This window comes from Equus asinus, chromosome 28, assembly GCF_041296235.1.
Source record: "Equus asinus isolate D_3611 breed Donkey chromosome 28, EquAss-T2T_v2, whole genome shotgun sequence".
NCBI classification, from domain to species: Eukaryota; Metazoa; Chordata; class Mammalia; order Perissodactyla; family Equidae; genus Equus; species Equus asinus.
In genome coordinates, this window is record NC_091817.1 from 20827144 (window position 1) to 20851922 (window position 24779).

At 38.6% G+C, this 24779-nt stretch overlaps 1 protein-coding gene across 4 annotated transcripts in view; it reads right to left on the reverse strand.

Annotated features, from left to right (window-relative positions):
• Nucleotides 1-465: 465 nt before the first annotated feature.
• The window catches only part of RPGRIP1L (RPGRIP1 like), a 97670-nt gene continuing 73356 nt past the window's right edge, over nt 466-24779 (reverse strand). For 2 of the 4 annotated variants that reach the window (XM_070500578.1, XM_070500580.1), the window contains 4 exons: nt 16753-16936; nt 9232-9316; nt 3727-3860; nt 466-1151 (listed from right to left, as the gene is read on the reverse strand). In XM_070500578.1, coding sequence (XP_070356679.1) covers nt 1039-1151; nt 3727-3860; nt 9232-9316; nt 16753-16936 — 516 coding nt within the window. In that variant the 3' untranslated portion in view covers nt 466-1038. Of the gene's footprint in view, nt 1152-3726; nt 3861-9231; nt 9317-9415; nt 9534-14692; nt 14840-16752; nt 16937-24779 lie in introns of those variants that run through there. The other 2 variants (XR_011499041.1, XM_070500579.1) reach the window with 2 other exon arrangements.

The window sequence follows — 24779 nt, forward strand, 5'->3', positions numbered from 1 at the left end:
TAAAAATATCAATTAAATCCTTCAGTGAGACTGAGTAAAAGCCAGAAAATTAACTTTCTGAGCTCTTTTTGAGGATCTGGTTATCCAGATACACCCCAGCATTGTACAAGCTTGATGTAAATTTAAAAAATGATAAAAAGATACTCCTTTCAGGTCTAACTAAGCATATCAGAATTTGAGCCATACTTTGAATAATTCCTTTCTATGTCATAAGCTAAGTTTTCAAAGTGTAAATTTCATGCATATATATATGTATCTACCTCCTCTTTATATACACACATCCCTGGATCCCATATCACCATTACAAATACATGAAAATAATACAAGTAGGAAGAAGTGTAATTTTTAAGGGAAAAAACCTAAGAACTGTTAATTTTTAAGAAAAACACCCAAAAAACTTGCAGTAATTTAATAAGTTGGTACCAAGTCTTATTCTTTATATTTAATTGATAGAAACTGCATGCATCAAAGGAATGCATACTGAGCTTTAATGTGCATAAAATGGATATTAGCATTTTAAAGAGGAAGATTAACACATTAATCCAAGTAATTTTCATATATTGCTTCTAATAAAATCTTCACAGTATAAAACTCTTAATGAGGCTAATCATAGGCATTCCATTTAGTGGGACGATTAGGGATAACATAAAAGTATTTCTTTTTCATAGGTTTTCTCAGATTTATGCTTTTTGCTTATTAAAAAATAAAAATGGGAATTGCATTTCAGTTCTTCATAAGGAAGTGTTGAAAATGCAAATCGACTTTCTCCTGCTATCATGTAGGCATAAATTATTGAGAGGGTGTTGCCCATTGTGGAGAACTTAAGTCCTGAGGGTGGCAGTCAAGGGAAGGAGGGAATAGGAAAATAAACAAATGAAAAAGTATACAAAACTTGAATACTTCACTCCCAGGCCTCCCCCATCCCAACTTCCCATGAATTATAGATTATATACAACAGAGTAATTACAAAAACCTCGTCTAAGAGCTTTCATGTGCGCATTTACTCAGGAGTAGGAGATGCCTCTGGAGCAGTTTCCTTCAAGCCTCCAAGTCATCTCTGTATTGCTCGTAGACAGACCGCAGAGCACGGAGCGCTTCGACCGTTACCTTCAGCTTGCCAATACCTCCACCATCTGCTCGTGCATCAAAAACTAGGGAGAAAATAACAGAAAAGCGTTAATAGCATTCAACAGAGTCTTCTTCAGATAGGTTAGCTGAAACAGTAGTTGAGAAGAGGAAAACAGCTCTATCAAAGTTCAAGGTTCAGTGGCATCTCAGAAATCCAGAAATTCAAGCTTGTGGCGTGTGTATGAAGATACTTGTTTCAGATGTACTGCATGTATGTATACATATTGCTTATAGAGCTAAAATGAATGATCTAATCCTGAAGTTTATCTACTAGAAAGGCTACAGGAGAATGAGTCCTATGCAGAATCAGAATTTCTAAGCTAGAAAGAAATAAAAAGTCTAAAAGAGATCAAGATACGATAATGAAGAATTTGTTCTAATATATAGTGTTAGCAAATTTGGTACCTGATCGTAATTTGGATTGTTATTTATCTTTCTAAGGAAGCATTCCATTTAAAACAGATTATATGTGAATTTAGAAAACGTTAAAACGGTAGATTTAGGAATGTTAAGTTCTGTCGATTGACTCTGAGGGTCCACGAACTGAGGCTGAAGGTAAGTAGATACAGAATTTTGAGTGTATGTGGGCTCTCCTTGGAAGGGGGCCACAGCTTTCAGTGGTGTACCCAAAGCAGACTGGCGGAAGCCTTGGGGCTTCTCTGAGCTCAGTGGTGGGGTCCAGACAGGATGCTGATTCAGAACCTGGGACTCTGTCCCTCTGTGGACAATGATGCTTGCTAGTGACTCAAGGCCAGAGTCCTGAACTTTGTAAGTTTGACAGCACTTAGGAGTCCACATAGTTTCCTGTTTATATTTCTTGTGGTTTCCCCCGAACTTTTACTGTGTGTGTGAGTTTAATTCCAAGATAATCTCTAAGAAAATGTTCAAACAAAACTTGGTACACACAGACAGGTGGAGAAAAGAGCAGGCAGGGAGGTTGCAGGGGCTTAAGTGGTCTCCACCTCATTCCCCTGAATTTTCATCTATTCTCTGGGACTTCTCACTTCTATGTCTGGCACAGAACAAAGCATTAAGATCCTGACCTGACCAGCGTTTAATTTTTGACTCTTTCCCAAAACACAGGCCACAATAGCTGTCTCTGTCAGACCAGTATGGTCATAAGTGGTCTTGCAGAGTGACAAGATGGGTTGCTAAACAGAACTGACTGGAGAAAAGATTAAGACTATAAAGCATAGGTAATTATGGCTATTTGCATCAGATTCTCTCGGTTCTGGGTATCTTTAATAGAGTTTAGGGTAATATTTAATCTCATCTTTTTCTTTTGTGCTTGCCAAACAAAGTTGTGGAGTTGGATAGATGTAGTTTATAAAGATTTCCCAGATCAGGTTTCTAATTTGGTCATTTGGTCTAATTTGGTTAATTATTTGGCTTGATCTGACTTTTGAGCACTTGACACACATCCAGGTCAAGCAGCCCTGACATATGAACCACGTGGTTCATGAAGCCCTATGGGGTAAGCAGAGCGACTGGCACTTAAGAGGTGCTCAGTTAAGAATGAATGAATACATGAGTAAATAAACCAGGTACATTTCCCCAGAGATGGCTCTGCTAATGCAACAAATGAGACTAGGACTCAGCCTCATTTCTTCATTTATTGTGTGCAGTTTACCCTTGGTAGCTGTGGCGGACTGGTTTCAGGAACCCCCACGGATACCCAAATCCACGATGCTCAGTCCCTTATATAAGATGGTGATGTACTTGCATATAACCTATGCACGTCCTCCTTTGAATCATCTCTGGATTACTTACAGTACCTAGCACAAAGTAAATGCTATGCAATAGTTGTTACACTGTATTGTTTAAGAATAATGACAAGAAAAAAAGTCTGTACATCTTCAGTACAGACGCAACCATCGCAGGCCTTTCAATCTGCAGCTGGCCGCCTGAGGATGTGAGACCCGTGGATACGGAGGGCCGACTGTACGGCCCAGGCCACCCCGATTATGATTTTAAAAGTGCGAGTCATGAAGTATAATTCCTTCAGCACACTCTGAACACGTCACACAAGAATAGAAGGTAGATTGAGCATTGTTGAGACTTGCACCTGGTGAGGTGAAAATCGAGGAGAGAGCATTTTGTCAGGAATCCCTTACTCCTTCCTCAATCCTGGTGGGAAACAAGTGACCAAAATTATTCAGAGTTATTTGCAGTGACTATATCACTGGCTTGTACACTGAATGACACTGAAGCCTTGCCCAAGACACTACAACGATCACTCAGAACAAGACGCCTTAGCTGGAAGAAGGCTGTGAGCATGAGGTTTCCATAAACAACATTAAAAAATCCAAGGGCTGAATTTTTGTCACATACACACCCACTACTAACAAAACGCGTAATTCCTTCTGAAATGTAGTTAATTGTTTTTAAATTTCTGTTGATTCGAAGGCAGGCAGAGGGGGAGGGCAGAAGAGGGGCGCAGGGAGAGGCTTCCAGTTTCAACAAAAAGTCAGCTTGAGTTGCAAAAGATTCAACTAATGTGTGACTCAACATCCTTGCAGCCACCAAACAGGTTCTAATAAAGCAGCTGGATTTCAGCCGATGTTGCTTGTACAAACTGAGCAATACGTCCCCCCATACCGTCGATGTTTTGCTCGATGATGTCTCTCCCCTCCTGAAACATGTCAGCGAGGTCGACGTGAGCAATGCCGATGTCCTCACACTCCAGATCCTGCTCGTCCTCTGGAGGGTCGCTGACCACAGTGAAGCGAATGCTGAGAAGGGAAAGACCAGAGAAAATCACCACAGAGTGAGAAAAATCACGCCGAAACAAAACGCCCAAATAGGTTTTTATCACTAAGTATGAAATCTCAAAGTTTCCAATTATTCCAATAAAACATTCCATTAGGTTAGATAAGCTGTGATACGAACTACTAGAATTATTACAGCACACTCAGCCTTCAAACGGACATTAATCTCTAGAATCTGAGCGAATTAATTACCAGGCGAAGAGAAGAACCAGCTGTTCACTCTATTACACACTTTCTGGTCATATGTTGACAGATCTACTTTTAAGGCTAAAGGGATCAAGTGAAAAAAGACCATGGAGGTTAGGGCAGCATTTTCAATAGAAATGCAACATTTTCTACAGAAAAGTACGACTTCGGAGTTGCAACTAAGCAACTGAACCAACTGTCTGTGTTCCATAAAATGCAGGGATTAACGCGAGATCAACGTTGCAGCTCTGCCCGACAGCTATAGGAAAGGTCTGTGTTACTTTAGCAGTCTTTGAACTTACAGTCATAGCATCCAAGCTTTATTTTACTTTTAGACACATAATGGTAGGGTTCTGATGGAACTGATTTGAATTAGTGGCTTGTGTTGAGGCCAAACACACTTGGACTGACCGAATGACAGGAATTTACAGTTAAGCACTCTTTTGATACGTCTTGGCAGCAGAGTTGAAACCATGGATGCTTGGAAACTACCATTTTGACCATTTTCAAAATGTATCCATCCGAAATCAGAAACAAAGCAAGAAACTTGTTTCTTAGATAAAAATCTAAGTCTCTGAGAAATCATGCCTTGAAAAACAGGCACAAATAAATTCTTTTCCAAGTGCTGATAGGTAACCATGACACTATTTTTAACTAATTTGCTGAAAGTAAGTATTCAACATTTCATTTAAGTCCTTGTTTTTAGCTAGCAATAGATTTTGATTAGAAATAGAAATCCCTTAAGTTGAAACCAAAGGTAATACCTATTCACAAAATAATTGTAAAGAGTGCAGATCCTGGTCTGCAAGTAGATAAGATGGATATTTTATATGATATATAAAACAGAAGGATTAAGATGGAGTTGTTAAGGGATCCATTCTGGGTTCAAATTTCTGCTTCCCTACTTATTAGCTGTGTGACTGTGGACAAATTACTTAACCTCTCTGATCTCAGTCTCCTTATCCGTAGAATGAGGATAATTATACCTATCTTATAGGGCTCTTGAGAGCATCAAATGAGATGATACATGTAAACAGTGCCTGGAACATACTAAGTAAGCACTGAGTAAATGCTCTTTTTATAATTACTATTTTCATCTACATAGAGCTGCTTAAGCGTCTGCATTTCTAAGGGGAGAGAAAAACAAGGCATGGAAAAGGCTTGTTTCAATTGAAAACTGAGATTTCCAAATTATGCAATGACTATACCACTCACTTAAACAAGAAGAACGATGATGGAAGAAATTGTCTTAAAATGAATACGCTTGGAAGAATTAAAAGTGATATTTGATACACATTTTACATCCACGAGACTTACAGAAAAGGCAGAGGCTGCACGGACTGTAACAATAAGGTTAAGTGTTACCCTTCTATGATGTCTCACATCTAAGGATCACATCTGTATCACTTTACAAATGAGACTACTACTCCACTGAATATATGAGAATTCTGAGACAAAAAGGAAAAAAACTTCTAACTGCCAGAGAAAGGGCTGGAAAAAATGCAATATTTCTGGCTTTAAATTCTATAGAGAACAAAATGAGATGTCAAATACAAAATTAAAAAACTATAAAGTTAAGCTAAAAAGGGAGGAAGGTACACTAAAATAATTTAAAAACTACAGTTTGGCTCGGGATAAACTGTCCATACACAGACACACACAGACACGTCTTATATCTTACCTTTAACCCCCTGAAACAAAAAGGTGAAACGTCCTTTCTTGTCCGGAAGAGCCCACAGTCTAGTCTGAGGATGTACACGTGGGGTAGACGCCAAGAACCCGAGTGGAGGCAGAAACAGCAAGAGCCGCACAGCCGCTCCTGCTCCTTGTCTGCCTCTCCATGTCTCAGCGAGCCCTGGCCTTGCTAATGCACTGCCCAGCCCGGAAACACCCTCTCCGTGTTCCTGCACGCGGGATCCCCTCCACCTGGGATGACCGGCCTTGGGCTACTCACGACTTGACTGGGTCCTCTCATCCTTCACTAACCAGCTTAAATGTCACCTCCTCAGGTTCACCTTCACCGTTATTTTCTATTTTAGCAACGTGTTTAAGTTTCTCTTAGTACTTCTTGTAATATGCAATTGGTTGATTTGTTTACTTGTTGTCTGTCTTCCTCAGATGTAAACTCCACGAGGGCAGAGACTTCACCTTCTTTACCATTTTAGCTTCTGATACTCATGTAGGGGATCAGAAATATATATTTTTTCCTAATATTTTTTTTTGAGGCAGATTAGCCCTGAGCTAACATCTGCCACCAATTCTCCTCTTTTTGCTGAGGAAGACTGGCCCTGAGCTCACATCCATACTCATCTTCCTCTACTTTATACGTGGGACATCACCGCAGCACAGCTTGATGAGCAGCGTGTAGGTCAGTGCCCGGGGTCTGAACCAGTGAACCTGGGCCACTGAAGTGGAGCGTGGGAACTTAACCGCTGTGCCATCCGGCTGGCCCTGGATCAGAAGTATTTGTCGAGTTACTCTGTGAACTGCAAAAAGGAAGTCCTTATTGAAGGCTGGCTCCTCTGTGGAAGGCAGGCCTTGGGCTGGGCCTCAAGATCCAGACCTCAAATGTCACTTGCTGTTATTTAGGAAATCAGAAGGCGCTAAAACTCCTTAAGTCATTCAACATGACTTCTGAGTCTCTTCTCATTCTGAAATAATTCATTTTTATACGAAACAGGACAGAAGAGCCTATGGGTCACATGTGAGTTTTGCATATTAAATGCTGACGGTTACGTTAGATGTGCTCAATATTACAGCATTAAAGAGAAGAAATGAAACCAAAAAGGAACCTTAAGTCAGTGTCAAAACCATGGCTTCAAATAAATACATTTTAAAGTCCTATTTCAGTGTGTTGCCACCCTTTTAAGTTGACACTTGTATGTTTGCAAATGTAGCCTGGGGCAGGATGCAAAGGTACTATATAACTCATTATACAATGTATATGATCTTATGCACGTCAGGGAAGATGGGCCAAACTGCTCTAACCATGCCTTTGTAAGTTATCACCAATAATCAAGAGGGTTGCTGTCTGAGAAAACAAATTCTTAGAAACTGGTAGGTACTTGAAGTAATATGACCTCCGAGTACTTCAGAGAGGTGAGAACGTTTCCTGGATGACAACTCTCTTTTGGTTGTGGAAAAATGTAAATGTAAACTCCCCTTTTTCCCCTTAAGAAAACGATACTGTCAGGAGAGGAAAGCGGGACCCGGCTTTTGCCACCACGGCCCTGTCCCTCCCTGGTAGTCAGAGGAGCCGGCCACACTCAGCCTTCACGCAGCTGTCAGCAGCCCTGACTCAGTCTGTCTACACCTGCAACACCTCTCTTGGTTTCTCTCAAGAATGATATAAACGTTTGTGTCTCTGTAGGGCATTTAGAGGTTTTTCAGAGAAACAATGATGGGAGAGTAGGAGTCATTACAATTACTGTGGACTTTTTTTCATTTTTAGAACTGTTTTGGTACAGATAAGTAGGTCTTCTAAGGAAAGGCAGGTCTAAGATTAAAGAAGAATCGGCTTTTTAAAAAATACACACTTTTAAGGAAACAAAATTGCTCTCCCCGATGAGGAGTGCTACTTATAATATGTTCCAACATTCCAGAAACAAAGTGGACACAGAGGTAGGCGAATATGACTGAACGGACTGGTGGGTCCAGCCCAGGGTTGTCCACGGGAACAGAGCTCAGTCCGGGCCAGCGATGACCCAGCTTGTTGACCACAGAGAAGCAGAGGACATGGTCAGTGCTGTTTAATCACTGGTGACCTGGGATAACCCTGGGGGACTGGTGGTATTTGAGGGGCCTTGAAAGAAGCCGAAGTACACAAAATAAGTAAGTAAAACCTAGGTGATTATCTGCCATCCTGGGAAAAAGAGGACCTCAGGCTAATTAACAGGGTTGCACCAACCCTCCTTCAGAACTGAGATCCCAAGAAACGATATACATACAAGGAGTTAATGCAAAAGCTACCTTCAGATCCTAAAGCTAAGGATTCCAGTCTCCTTTCTTGAAACAGAAGATCAAATGCTAGTTTGGAAGCTCTGCTGAAAAATGTAACATCTTTAACACTTACTTCATGACCTCTAGGAAAGGAAAGAACACGAGTCTCTTTCTAAGGTGCTGGGGCAAGCTCCATTTTTAAGGCAGCGAGAGGCTGTTTCCTCTGGGCCATAAAGGCAAGGAGAAGAGGACAACTGAGAGATGCAGGGTCCACACGGGCCAAGGGGGAGAGCTAGCAAGGAGTGTGGTTGGAACCCAGCTCGGGGTAACGGACAGCACTCAGATAATCCCTCAGACCGAACCGAGGGAGCTCACATGAAAGCACAGACTTACTAGATCAGGCTTTTTCCTTCTCAAACAGGTATAATTTCTCTACTGAACCAGAACTACAGGGTGTCCTGTTCAAATTTGGAAAAAAAAATGCACTCAGAAAATAACATGAAATGATGAATTATTCAACAATAGCAAGGTAAAAATTAGTCTGGAAGGCTGACACGCTTTCACAACTACTAATATTAACATTACCACTACTTACAGTAAAGGCCACAATTAACTACTAATATTAACATTACCACTACTTACAGTAAAGGCCACAATTAACTACTAATATTAACATTACCACTATTTACAGTAAAGGCCACAATTAACTGTGCACTTACTACGCGCATTCCATCCATCTTACGTGAACTATCCCATTTCATCTTCACAACAAGCCTATACGGTAGTAGTATCTCCATGGTACAGATGGAGACAATGAGGCACAGGGTTGTTGTCTGAGGTCAGACAGCTAGTGTGTGATAGAACAAGGCTTCATCCGTAGGCCATCTGACTCCAGTGTGCGCCCTCTTTGCACCCACCTGTTAAGCTCTGTGCGGTTACACCTGAACGGCAACAGAATACTTTAGATACACTGTGCAGTCTTTTGATTTGCAAAGCACTTAATAGGCTCTTTACAGTGACCTGCATGAGAGGCAGGGCTCCTATATTCCTAGGAGGAAAGAGACCCGGAGAGGTCACACACTCATTCCAGGACACAGAGTGACTCAGGGAAGTCAGGTGTTCTGAGTCCTCATCTTGTGCTGTTTTTCACCACACCACGCTACAGAGATCTTTATAGAAACCATCAGATAATTTAGATACTTAAATGTACCTTCTATTAGGCATCTCTTGTTTTAGTAGTACAGCTTTTAGGATGTCTCTCTTTGCTTGGTTGTTTTCTTTATCCACGCAGATCACTATACCAAAAAAAAAAAAAAGAAATCACAAAAGGAAGTCACTCAGGAATATGCTACATTAGTGCCACTCTGTATTTGTATAAATACCTGTTTTTAGAGACTCAACTCATGCCACCTCACTTGTACATCTGGGAAAAGAAAGTGGCTCTGGAAATCAGAATCAAATCTGAAGAGTCATGTGATCTGATGTCATGTCACTGGCAGGTTTATGTGCACACTGTCAGAAAAGATACAAGCAACATCTAAGAGGGCCACACTGCTGTCACTGCCTGTTAATGGCACTGGCAGTCATGACAGTAAAAGCCAGCAATCTTTATTGCTTTGTATTTGAGGGATTTACTGCGTTTTCCTTCACCCAAGAAGCGAGTGATAATGATAATGTATGGCAGAGAGCTTGTCCTTCCTGACAGCCTGGGTAATTTAATCCTTCTCTCCTGCCACAACATGCAATCAAAGAGGCATCTGGTGTATTGGGCTGAGGAAACCCACAGGCTGACGTCTGTGGTGTTCGGGTTGGGGGAACAGGAGAGAAACACAGAGGAAGGGAGAGAGAGGCTTTTCAGGGTGTGGAGTTTGTCTTTGGTTTTTCAAGGTACATGCTGGCATGCAGGAATGTGGCCAGACTTGACTTATCTGAAATGGAGATTGGATAACTGATCTAAAGTCTCACCAGAAAGAACATACTTGAAACCAGAAAGAGACCTGAAACTGTAAATAAGTGTCTGCACTTCGGGAAAATGGCAACTGAGTGTGAACATTCCCACTCTCATCCTGATGACTTTTTCTCAGCTCAGCAGCCTTTTGGTCACACCTTAGCTCCTGAAGACATTTATTCTTCACATGCCCTTTGGGAGGTAAAGGCTCCCCTGTGACCAGATCTCAACTTAGAGATAATCCCTGATCAAAACTACAGGAAGGGTGAAAGGTGCCAGGACAATTCTACAGCCAGGCCCCACTGGGAGCAGACATTTCACACTGAGAATGTTTCCCTGGACAGTGCAGTTCAATCTCAAATTACGATGTGACTGACTCATTTAATCGCTTGACTCAGTTGAGCAAATATTAACTGAGGGCAAAGATGTGCTGGGCACCAAGTTAGGCACACTGGGTGGGAGACACAAAGGGGTCTGTGTAGGGTAAGGTTTAAGAGCAGTAAAAACCAAGGGCAAACAGCCACTCTCAGCTTACTGCTCTTTGCACGATGCCAGATTAGTAAATATGACTATTTATACAGGTTACTGAGATTTACAGGAATCAAAAAACGCAATGGGTTCAGAGTATTTTGTAAATGTAGTGTTTTACTTATCAATGTTAAAAAGTCATGCTTACAGATGCTGATAGATGAGTTCCACTAATGCTGAGAGATGTACCTCATTTTGGGCACCAGTACATCAAGCTAAATGGAAAATTTTTTTTTCAAATGGGAATGTTTTGTTTTTGCTGTTAATCACCAGTTCAAGACATGGTAGGCCATATCCTCTTTAACTTCAGAGTTCTACAGCTTTTTAAGCCATAATGGTCTACATTGTTTTTTTGTGATAATTCTTTCGGTAATTTTTTCCCAATTTTATTGAAATATAAAAGAAACATAATACTGTATTAGTTTTAGGTATACAACATAATGATTTGATATATGAATATATTGTGAAATGATCACTACAATAAGTTTAGTTCCGTCACCTCACATAGTTACAATTTCTTTTTTCTTGTGATAAGAACTCAAGAATTACTTTCTTAGAAACTTTCATATATGCAATACAGTATTGTTAAGTACAATGGTCTACATTGTTTGAAGACAAAGGTAATCTTAATGATTAAAAAGAAAAGACTAGGGGCCGGCCCGTGGCTGAGTGGTTAAGTTCTCACACTCTGCTCTGGCGGCCCGGGGTTTCGCCGGTTCGAGTCCTGGGCACGGACATGGCACCGTTCCTCAAGCCATGCTGAGGCAGCATCCCACATGCCACAACTAGAAGGACCCACAAGTGAAAATACACAACTATGTACCAGGGGCCTTTGGGGAGAAAAAGGAAAAAATAAAAAAATCTTTAAAAAAAAAAAGACTGAATTCAGAGTCTAGCATCCAAATAGTCTTTCAATTAAACCAGACCAGTTCTGATGAATCCTAATAGCTTGAAAAACTTTTAATGTAGTAAAATATACATAACTTAAAATTTACCATTTTAACCATACAGTTCGGAGACATTAATTACATTCATACTGTTGTGCAACCATTACCACTACCCGTCTCCAGAACTTCTTCACCAGCCCAAACTGAAACTCTACCCATTAAACAGTAACTTTCCACTCACCCCAGTCCCTGGTAACCACTACTCTATTTTCTGTCTCTACGAATTTAATGATTCTAAGTGCCTCATATAAATGTCCTTTTGCATCTGGTTTATTTCACTTAGCATAATGTTTCAAGGTTCATCCATGGCAGGTATCAGAATTTCATTCCTTTTTAAGACTGAATAATTTTCCATTGAATATGTGTTTTGTAAACAAAACAAGTTTTGTTTATCCATTTGTCTGTTGGTGGACATTTGGGTTGTTTCCACATTTTGGCTATTATGAATAATGCTGCTGTGAACATGGGTTCAGAGTCCTTGCTTTCAATTCTTTTGGGTATATATCCAGAAGTGGGATTGCTATATCATATAGTAATTCTATGTTTAACTTTTTTGCAACATCTTTACCATTGAAATTGGTAAAAGATGGTATAGTTGGGACACCTTCTGCTTCTGCTTCATCCAGTTGGCCAGCACACTGTATCTCCTATTCTTTTAACAAAGGTAAAAATTGTGAGAGCCACCATTTATTGAGTGATGTTTATGAACTAGGAACTACACTCAATATTTCTCTTACTGCAATCATATGTGTTAAGAACCATGCTAACTCACATTTTACAGATGATTAAACAGACCCAGAGAAGGTAAGTAGTTTGCCCAAGGTCATCTAGCTGGAAGGTGGCAGAGCCAGAATTTGAATCCAGTGATGTCTGCCTCCACAGCTTCCATATGAAGCCAAAACTTTTCCTGCTGTTTAATCAGCAACTATGTTGTTAGCACAGACTGGAGCGTGAGAAAGCGTTCCCTAACTGTAGCAGGTGAAGCCACTTCATTGTCCTTTCACTCCTTCATAAAGGGGTACTGCTTAGATACACCCAGTCCAGGTGCCTTAAACCACTCTCTTGGCTAAACACTTTTTAAAATTCCTTTTTGAAAAAACTCAAGCTACTTACCAATAAGCTTAGTTCTCCAAAGGTGTACCGCGTTACAACTACAAATCTCCTGCTTGCACAAACAAGGCCTACAGTGGGCACTTTAATTTAGCCCAAGGGTTCTCAGTCTTAAGGTGCATCAGAATCCCCTGAAGCGCTTGTTACAATGAGATTACCGAGCTCACCCCCAGTTTCTGATTCCCTAGGTCCAGGGAAGGGCCTGAGAGTTTGCATTTCTAACATCTTCCCAGCTGCTGCTGCTGCTGGTCAAGATACCACACATTGAGAACCGCTGTTTAGTCCAACACTCCTTTGCTCAATTTTTGAACAGCATCAGGAACTGTGAACGCTTTTGTATTGAACATGTGAGAAACAGGGACATTTTGACCACCTCTGGTTAGGTCATGATCCTAAGGACATCTATTTGATGTTCTGAAACTAGATGGTTAAAAAAAAGTCTACATTTCAAAACTTCAAATACATCTTTTAAAAAAGCAATTCTGGTGATTATAAAAAGTAGCAGAACTCTCCAGAAGTTAAGCTATTTACCTTTCATTCTCATCAGAAATCACATTTGCTTAGGACTTGATAGATTTTGACATAAACTTACTGAAAGCATGTCTCTCAAAAAAGTTATGAACCAGTAGTCCAAATACTTGAGTTGATCTCAAATAGTCTACCATTAAAAACATATTCCTCACTTCTGCAGGTTGGAGAAATCCTTATATTCTTTATCACTGTCATCCAGCAGAAGTAAGAAATGCAGATGGTTTAATTACAAAGGGTTGATAACCTTGAATCTCAGATAACATTTGTGTTAAAGTGTTATCATCCCCCTAATCCTTATCTTTGTCAGGTTTCTCCTCCCATTAGTAACAAAATCTAAAGTTCTGCATCCTTTTCATCTTCTGAATTAAACTTTAATTGTTCCAAAAGATAGACTGTTCAGTGCTCAGAGACTAAGGGCCCAGATCTGCATAAGTCTCATAAAAACTCTGGATGATTTCATTAATCTTTCTTCTTCCCATTGTCAATTCCCTACAAGGCTTTATTCAGCCCAGACAAGATTCTTCAGGCCTCCCATTAATCTTATCTTTTTCCAAACTAATTTCTTGCTTTCTCAGCATTCTCTAAGCAAAATTTTAAAGCCCGATAAAATACAAATGTTTTGTTCTTACTACCAATGTCTAGCAAGTGAATTCAACTTTATTTTTTTTTTCAGTGTTAGTAGCCTTAAGAAGATATATTTTTCTGTAGGTGAAACTGGTATTAACACCTCTTAATAAATACTGAATTAGGCTACGAATAATCCTGGGGATCACTAGTAAAAACTTCTCATTTATGTACCTAATTTAGGCTTCAGCATACAAATCCCTTTTGAATAGATTTAAGTCATAATGCAGGGCAAAATCATTGGGAGGCTCAGTTAACTTCTCGACTGGTATGGTGCTCAAACAGCAGCTAGCATGTACTAAGTGTCCTTTAAATTTTCTGTCTAAATTAAAAAGTTAGTTTGAAAATAAAATTACTTTAATTAATATTTAATAAGATTTGGAAGATGTAAGGCAATATTATATTGACTTTTCACATCAAGTAACAAGTAAATGGCAAATCATTACAATAATTGGATGAGATAGTTACTTATTAACCAAAGATTCAAGAGTCGTCTCCTGCAATGAAGGACACACAAATAAAATAATTCAAAAACATTTCATTGTGGCATACATAAGTGAAAAATAAAGTAAAACCTTCTACAAGGTTAACATTAATTATTTCTCAAATTTGCTAATGACCCAGGACTTAGTTTTTTATGACACAGTATAGAGATTTAAAACAGCATCATTTTGCTTCCAAGCACAAAGTACATTCCTCTCCTCACCCACTAGATAAATATCCTTAAAATTCTTAATTCTACATGGTCAAATCTCAAAAGGCAGCAATAGAAGCTGAAGAAAGGTACAGTAAACACTTCTACTGAATTCATTTTTAATAAATTATTGGTTTTCTTGTTGCTATCAAATGACGAATTCATTAGAAACATAAGCAACTCTTAAAATACCAATTAGACAGTAGGGTATCTTGCAGTAAAAGGAAAAAATTACAAAAAACCCCAAACCAATGCCACCCAACCAACTGACCAAAAGCCCCAAACAGACCTAGGTCACCGTGTGAGAAGGTACAAAATTCAGGACACTTGAGCATGTGTCACAGGTCTCATCCAAAGAACGACCTGCATCGCTCCTTGAGCAAACGGAAACATCTGTGCTGCTGCAGGGCCGAGTTTCCCAATGTACAGTATATTGCTAAAAGACAATTCTGTTGTCAGTCCAACGAAACATTCTACTCCTGACCTTTACAAAGAATAATACAAAAGCCAGAAGATTTGTCTCTTTTCTTGGGGTGTCTTCATTACAATTAGTTGACTAAACAGTTCTTTCATTACTAATAATATTTTGATATGGTTTACTTTTCTAGAACTTTGCAGTTAAAAGATCTCTAGGAAGCCTGAGAAAATATTTTTGGAAATGATTCTGTTATATCAAGTCAATGAAAGGAAGCAGGAATCAGATCCTTGTCCTGACCACATTACTTACTTCCCATGTGATTTTTCGACCTACCTGGTATTACAGAATTTGAACTGCAAGGGATCTTAGAGAGCACCTTATTTAATAGATAAGAAAACAGGGAACCATGACATTTAAACATCTTGCTCTAGTTCACAAAACTAGTAAGAATTGTGGGTACAGGGAAGACTAGATCAGATTTCTGGATACTCCTACTAGTACAATAGCATGATTATACATGCTGATTAAAATGCAACTTAAAATACACCACTACACTGGCCCCGTGGTGTAGTGGTTAAGTCCAGTGCGCTCCACTTCTGTGGCTGAGGGTTGCAGGTTTGGATCCCTGGCGTGGATCTACACCATTTGTCAATGCTGTGCTGTGGCAGTGTCCCACATACCAAATAGGGGAAGACTGGCACAGATGTTAGCTCAGGGCTAATCTTCTTCAAGCCAAAAAAAAAAAAAAATGAGGAAGACTGGCAACAGACATTAGCTCAGAGTGACTCTTCCTCACCAAAAAATAAAGAAAGAAATAAAACTGCAATTTATAAAACTGGTGGGAAAAAAATATTAGTGTTCAACTAGTATAAGATGGCCTGTTTTGCTAAAGATAAATGCCACATTCCATCTTTAGGGTTTGTTTTAATAGAGGGCTTTAGGAGAACTGAATAAGTAGTTTTAACTTAAGGACATGGCAGCTTGATATGATTCTTTAACTCCTCTCTAGTTTTACACTGATACATACTATTATTAAGAACGTTTTAAAGTTGATTGATCTAAGAATGCACAGGGTGCCTATTGGGTCTGTACTGGTCCAGTAGACGTACATGTCAACTAGCGAAAGAGAAAGCCCTAAAAGAGAAAAACTGCCTGCTCCTATGAATGGATGTGTGGGCTAAAAAATGAAAAGGCGTTGTAAGAACTTAGGTCACTCAACTAATATCCAGAACATCTAGACACTGGGCAATATACATATACATATATATCTCATGAAAACATCTATGTAATGACATTGATCAGAAAGGTAGAAAAAATTAGGCCAGTGAATTGTTTGAATCATATGATTAAAAAACCGAGTACTATTTTTCCACCTTGAAATATCACATTTTTTGATTAAATTCAATTGGAGACCTAGGTGGCACTATTCTCTTGATACTATGATATAGCAGGAACGTCCAGAAACATTTTTTTTTCCTGAGGAAGATTAGCCCTGAGCTAACACCCGCTGCCAATCCTCCTCTTTTTGCTGAGGAAGACTGGCCCTGAGCTAACATCCATGCTCATCTTTCTCTACGTTATATGTAGGATGCCCGCCACAGCATGGCTTGACAGTGGTGCATAGGTCTGTGCCCGGGATCTGAACCGGTGAACTCAGGGCAGCCAGAGTAGAGTGCATGAACTTAACTGCTATGCCATTAGACCAGCCCCCAGAAACATTGTTTTTGTTTTCTCTTAACTTTAGTATTACTTCAGATTTAATTTCTTAATCCTTATGCTACAGCTTTGACTTTTAATAATCTATTCTGACAAGGCTTCCATGATTTTGCGTGAACATTAGAGAATTATATTTTTCCTTTTGTTCTTTCAGCTTCTTTCACAGATAAGACAGACAAAAATAAAGGTCTATATTATAAATGAACCATACGCACCATTGCTATAGTTATAGTAGACCCACTGCCCTCTCTTGGGTTTTGGAAGCGACACAGGTGTCTCTTCAGCAGGAAGACTGTAGAATCGGCACTCAATGAACAGCCTTTGGATAGTGTCATCCTCGGTTACTCGAGAATCATTAAGGCTTAGAGCTATGATCTCAATCCGAATTTTTTCTGATGGCTGTTTAGAAAGCAAAAAAAAAAAAAAAAACAAAGAAACAAATACAACAAATGAACAAAAAATCCTTTACTCTTTTTCACTATCAATTTTAAAATGAAGGCCAAAGGGATTCTTTTTTTGGAATGCATTGTATACTACTGTATAGTTACACATGATAGATTATTCACGACAGAGAGAGAGAGAATGAGATTCTAATGCCCCAGGGTTTCAAGTTAACAGTGTCATGGCAATAGTCTCCTGATTTACATCTGAGCTATAAATACCCCACTAGTAGTCTATCAAGAGTGGAGATTATGAGATCTTCATCTCCGATTGCGTTCAGAATGACAAGTATCAGTTAGCCTGTTTCAAACTATGTAATGAAGTACATGTTTATCACTGCTTTTATTTAATCTACAGTACTCGAGAAAGTTTTGGTTCTTCAGAGATCAAAGCCTGTTGAATACTTTATAGCCATTATGCTAATATATGAGCTATATAAATCAACATTAACCAGAGCAGCAACTACAGTTCATTCTCCTATGTATTCTGCCATAACATGTTTCCTTAAATAAGTAATAAGTTTCCAAACAAAAGAAATAAACTTTATATCTAATTTAACATATATTTTCTTGCAGTTTATTTTTTATATCATTTTTACAGAATTAACTACTAAAAAATATATTTGTATAATTTTCACTTCAATTCTTATTTAACACATTCTGGTGTCACAGATATTATTATGTGAGTCACATATGCTTCTTTGAGTAATGATTTAAAACAAATAATAGACTATGACTTAAAAATTAGACCACACGTGGGGCTGGCCTGGTGGTGTAGTGGTTAAGTTTGTACTTCTGCTTCGGCAGCCCAGAGTTTGCAGGTTTGCATCCCAGGTATGGACCTAGACACGGCTCATAAAGCCACACTGTGGCAGCATCCCACATACAAAACAGAGGAAGGCTGGCACAGATGTTAGCTCAGTGACAGTCTTTCTCATGCAAAAAGAGGAAGACTGGCAATAGACATTAGCTTAGGGCCAATCTTTCTCACCAAAAAAAAAAAAAAAAAAAACTAGATCACACCAAGATGAACTCCTCAGTTAAATGTTTGTTTATACAATTTCAAATTTGTTCTTTATTACCCTTCACTAAATCAGTTTTTACTAAATGCAGAGGCATGCTACTGTAAATTATTAACTTCAAATAATAATTAGAAAATCCTGAAACTAAGACCTGTTTATATGACCAACTTTTAGGAACTCATTTTCAAACATAAATCAGTGTGCAAATTCACTATAGTGATTACTTAGATATTTCAAAGCATATAATATAATTAATCAAATTGAAAAGCATAAGTATCCTATTGTAAAAATATCCCCATGAAGAACAATTTCTATTGCTGTCAAACCCCCTCAATATTTGATGAAGTAATTTTACCCTCTTCTTTCAAAAGACATTTTCTTTTATTATGTATTCTAAGACACTTTAACTAAAAACCCAAATCTGAATATTTCAATAAGATTATTTTATTATTCAGTAGATTCATGGAAATTTTACTAGGATGACAGAGAAAATTCCACACCATTCTGTCTCCACTAATACAGGTACAAGGCTGCAGCTGGCAATATTACTAGGATTAGCATAGTATGATGAAATATTTAAAGGAAAATTTTTTCTAAAACCTAATAAATCAAATGACTGCCAAATGTCATTAAAGTGATGGTCTTTGACTTGAATATGCTTTTCATATTCAAATTTGAAAAGAAAGAGATGAAAGCCTGGAAAGGTTACTCGGTTTCAACTAATAACCTCAAGCCCTCTCCGCTCACGTGCATAAGAAATGAAGTGGCTCTATTGTCTAATCTCACTTTAGAACAGCCCTTCCTTGCTTGCTCAAGACTAACATGGGAAAGAAAATATTTTAAATGATATTATTTTTTCCTTAAAATGTATTGTGGTTGTCAAAATACTACACACACAAACATTTTTTATAATTCTGGTTCAAATGCAGCACAATGCATAATTAAGTCTTTTATATAACTTGTAATTTGACAAATTAGAATTGTTACAACAGTAATATCTTATAAAACATTCTTGCTTCTGCACAAAAGAATTAAAGGAAAACAGCCAAAAATGGGCAAAAGAGGTATACATGGTGATTTCTACATTGTGAAGAGACGAATGAACTTTTAAATAGCAGGGGAGTAAAATTTATTTATTTGATGATTTTATTAATAATATATTAACTGTACAATCCCCATATGAAAACTTGTTTTATTGTAAGAATGAATTTAGGCTGTTAAATAATACAATATACAAAAATATAATTCTAAATGAAAGTAGATACTTGGATCACAGCCAAACATCATAAACAAAACCAAACGAAGCAAAAGAAAACTCACCATATTATCCAAAGAAATAAAAGAGCTTTAGAATTCTTTTTATGAAATCTATCTTATTTCTGGTCCAGTATTTTTTTTTGATTATTCCCCTCCCAGCCTCATTACCTTTATCATATGTCTTTTTTAATTCTCTGAGTAATATTATCGACAGAAATCACTGGTTATCATTTCTTTGTTCCTTTGATGCTACATGAGTCAACTTAAAATAAATCCAAAAAGGGCTAAGTTCCAAATAGCATATATCTAGGAAAGTACGCTATGAATAAAGAATTTTCCAAACATTATAAATTTTGGCTAATGGGGCTACCCAACTTATTTTTCAACATTAACAATTCTGGTTGCGTTCACGCCCCTGTGAATCAAAAGTTCAACTATATTATGTACGAAGATTTTGAAGATTAGGAAGCACATCAACGGTATAACAGACAACTCCAACTTCACGCCGGAAATGAACTCCTTCTCTCCCTTCCCACCTCCCCTCTCCCCAATCTCACTCATCCTCTGATACTTCTAATCTCAGATGACAACATCACCATCCATCTGGTTACCTGCAACCAGGAGACCTTGGAGCCATTCTTGCCATCTTCATTTTTCACCATATCCTACAGATCACCCATTCCTGTTCATTTTACTTCCTAAATATCTCAATGATTCATTCAATTACTGAAAGCTTATATTTTGACGCTGTGTCAACTATTGGGGATACAAAGACAAAACAAGATGTGGTTTCTTTTCTCATTTTCATCTCTAGAGAAACTTCTTTAGGTCCCCAGCTGATCTGAGACAGGAACTAATACAACAGCTTCCTAGTATTAGAAAGGGGAAATTTGATAGGATAAGGAGAGAGAAAACAGATGGAATCAGAGAACATAACTGGTTGGCAGAACTGTAAGCAGACAGATGGATGATATGAGACTATAAGCTCAGTGATATAGGAACTATTATCTTGCTATTGTATCACTGGTGTGGCATGTAGTACACACTCAAAAAATGAGTGGATCTACTCTCACGGCTGTAAGAGAGGTGAGGCATGCCTGCTGCTATCCCCTTGCCTGCAGCCTCAGCTACTTCTCTGGCAGAACTTTCTCCCTAAAAACAAATCAGCTATCAATCTTTCTGCTTGAAAAACCTTCTATTACCCTACAGTCTAGCTGTTTCCCCAGACCTGCAGCGTGCTGTTTATATTGCTCAGTTTTTTATCTGAAATCTTCTCCATCAGACAAAATTCCACTTGTTTGAGGCGCTGGACCACACATGCTCTTTTTATGAAAGCATCACTGATCTCCAAGAGTGAGTTGGTTCCTCCTCTGGGCCCTTGCTGTACTTTTCGGTCACATTGTACTGAATGGACTTGGTTAGATGTCTGCCTCTCTGTCGTCTGTGAGCTCCTGGAGGTCAGGACCATCATCTTACTCACCTTGTGCTATGTAACATCCTCCCCAGGATCTGACACACACAGGCTCTCAATAAATACTATCATATAGAGTCAAGGGAGGCTGAATTTCTTTTATATATTACCAGAAATATGTGAAGCTGCAGTTATTAGTGTTTTCTCCTTTAACAAATATTTATTGTGTCTAGTATGTTTTGGGAAGTTGGGGATTATTAACTGTTGAAAAATATACAGAAATCTTGCCATTCTAGATTTTAACTGAATAAGACTACCTCAAAGACAGGTCAATACTGTAGCATCTAGGTGGTAGGGTATTATTATTTCAACTTTTCTGTATGTTTAAAATTTTTCGTAGTGAAAAATGAAAAAAGTTCAATTAGAAGAATTGGAAGGGGAAACAATATACTGATTCAAGTGGCGGTAACTGAAGCAAAGCCTTTTCAGATAGATACATAGTAATATCTGTCCAGAGTTACTAGAGAAACATGACAGGTCACACCTCTGCAGGGCGTCAGCATCCTCCAGATACAGTACGCTGGCCAACAGGATAGGCTCTAGGCTCTTGCCGTTTTGTTTCTTTCCTATGTGTGTGAACCTTTGTTACTAGGTATGATGCTACCTCTCAGTAAATTTTTTGGTTTGTTCACCAATGGCTCTATTAGCTTCTCTAATTAACAAGATGTTGACATCAGCATGTAAAAAGAACATTTAAAAATTCTGATTGTGGTGAACAGATGTAATAGAAGTTACTCAAATAAGAACTGCATGCAACTTATTTTAGTTGTCTGTATAGATGGACACTACACTTTATGTGACTGACTGATCTAGAAATGTGATGACAGCTTGTATTACTCTCAGAGAAAAAAAAAGCTATAGTTCTCATGATTTTGGCTCAATTCCACTACTCCTTCCTGACTGATGTTAATTCACATTTTAGGCCATATTTTTCCGTAGTATTTACTTGGGCTCATTACTGGCATGCTTCAATTTTCTGTTTTACTTCAGAGGATCACGCTGAGTTCTTCCTCCGGTTTCAACCATCAGAGCAGCCCCGCTGGAGCTGGACTGCGAGGCTTCTGAAAACGAATTCGACTTGACAGCCCTTAAACACGGTACTGCTTAACGGAGAATGGCCTCTAATAAAGGTTTTGCAACTTGTTTCAGTCAGTTAGATTTAAGTCTAACTATGGCGAGATTACATGTGAATTCTATTTCAGTCTAAATTTCTACAATGAATAAGCACTTTAACTTTTTAAATTATAAAAACTATAGAAAATAATTTGGCATATTTAAGTACTCAACATCTTAAAAAGATGTTACTATTTTGCTGCATCTGATTCAAACCTTGTTGTTGCCATTGTTGACAAAATAAAACATTATGGATACAGGTAAAGCCCCGCCTCCCGATTCCTCCCCCTTCCTCACGCCCGGAGGGAACCACGGTTCTGAAGTTGGGGTGGATCATTCTCAAACACACTTTTCTATTGCCTACTACATATGTATCTATCCCTAAACAACCTATAGTATTGTTTCCTGCTTTTAGATTTTTATCTTCCTCTATTAATCGTTCTGCAATTTGTGTTTTTTCACTCAATACATTTTTCATTTAAAGAAATTTTTTTAAGATTGGCCCAGAGCTAACATGTATTGTCAATCTTTTTTTTCCTTCTTCTCCCCAAAGCCCCCCAGTACACAGATGTATATTCTAGTTGTAGGGTCCTTCTGGTTGTGCTCTGTGGGACGCTGCCTCAGCATGGCCCGACGAGTGGTGCCATGTTGGCGCCCAGGATCTGAACCAGCGAAACTCTGGGCCACTGAAGTGGAGTGAGCGAACTTAACCACTCAGCCACAGGGTGGTCCCTCAATACTACATTTTTGAGATTTATTTGTTCACAATTAAAATCTAATTCATCCATATTAAGTTGTATAGAATTCCGCATATATTGCACAAATAATCTATAGTCCATTTATTCATTTCTCTACTGAAGAACAATCAGTTGTTTACAATTTTTTGCTATTACAAACCACGTTACATTGAATATCCTTTTCTATTTTCTTGTATATGTGGGTGATTCTCTTAGGAGAAGAGTTGCTGGGTGATAGGTATGAGAAAGTCAACTTCATAGGATTATCAAATGACTCCCAAAATGTAAATGACTTTACATGAGGATTACATTTATCACCATAGAAATGTTTTAAATATGTATGTGTGTGTGTAAATAAATACAAATAAAGCTTACCTATAGGAACCACGGCACTTGGTAGAACTTGGTTCTTTATAACAAAACAACAGAGACAAAATGGAAATGGAAGGCAATAATCTACGTCTAGGCCCTCTAATAAGAGTTTAAACGTGAATTGGGGTGAGCTATAAGACAAGCTCAAAATAGTTGGTTCATACAATCAAACTCACCCTTGGTATTGACAGAGCCATCCTGGGATTAACTTACAACTCCCCTTCTTCAGGCTGGGGGTGGGCGGAGTCATCTCAAAGACTCAAAATAATTCCCCTCGACCTCACACTAGGCTCCAAAACTTCCTGTTATTAGGAATCTTATCCACTCTTCATAAAAGTTTTGATTGAAAAGTTTTTGATTTTTTAAAATAATAGCTTTCTGGGAGAAATAAGAGTAAATAGAAACTCAAACTGTTGAGGAAATAATGTTTTTAACAAACAAAACAAACCCAGTTTTTATCAGTGGCAGCAACCTATTTTTTTCCAACATGTTCTATTAAAAGGTACTACACTGAGCAAATAAATATTAAAAACTTCAGTGATGGACATCAAAATGGTGCTGGGGTAGACTGCTTGTTTTCAGAACACGGGCAGGGTCCCCCTCAAACACCATGTAAATCACTGCATCTGTAACGGTCAACCAGCAAATTAGAGAAGCTTGTTACCACGTGTTCTAAAGCAGCGCTTGAATATTTTTTCCTCTCCTAATACACCTGAGGGATATGACACATTTCCATCAATAACTGTGGCTTACTATGGCATTAGTATGATGGAAGGAGAGACTTTAAAAAATTACCCTCAATTTCAGGTGATTTTGATGTGCTATTTCACTTTCCCATCATTGAGAACAGATGTTATAGTACACTGGGTCTCAATTGTGGCTGCACATTAGAATCACAGGGGGAGCTTTAAACAAAATTCAGATTTAACTGATCTAGGTGGAGCCAGATCAAGCCCTGGCACTTAAAAATGCTCCCTAGGTGCTTCTAATGTGCAGCCATGGTGATAACGACTGCTCTTCCCCAAGGTGGAGGCTCCCGAACTTTAGCAAACCCCAGAGGAACCTGACAGGCTTGAGAAAACACGCAGATTGAGGCCCCACTCTCAAGAGGTTCTGATTCATTAGGTCTGGAGTGGGGCCCCAAAATTTGCATCTCTCAAAAATTCTCAGGGAATGGTGATCTGGGGACCACACTTCGAGAACCACTGCTCTAAACTAAAAAAGATTCAATCTACATTTGTTGACCTTTTCTAAGATATTTATAGAAAACCTTCTACAATATTCATATTAAACTGTTCCTTAGTTACTATTTAACATTTTAGTACAAAATTAGCTAATAAATTATTTCCATTTTAAAAGCTATCTACACTCATCATTAAAAATATTAATCCTAAAGATCCTCATCAACAATATTAATTCTAAAAAGTAAAATATAAAAGTTTCTCGGGGCCAGCCCCGTGGCCGAGTGGGTAAGTTTGCATGCTCTGCTTCGGCGGCCCAGGGTTTTGCTGGTTCAGATCCTGGGCGTGGACATGGCACTGCTCATCAAGCCATGCTGAGGTGGCATCCCACATGCCACAACTAGAAGGATCCACAACTAAAATATACAACTATGTGCTGGGGGAACATGGGGAGAAAAAGCAGAAAATAAATAAATAAATAAAATAAAAGTTTCTCATTTCCTCCCATTCCCTAACTCCAGGGTTGGCAATTTTTTACTGTAAAGTACCAGATAGCAAATATTTTTTGCACGGCAGGCTAAATGGTCTCTGTTGCAAGTACTCAATTCTGTTCTTGTACAGTGAAGGCAGCCACAGATAATATGTAAAT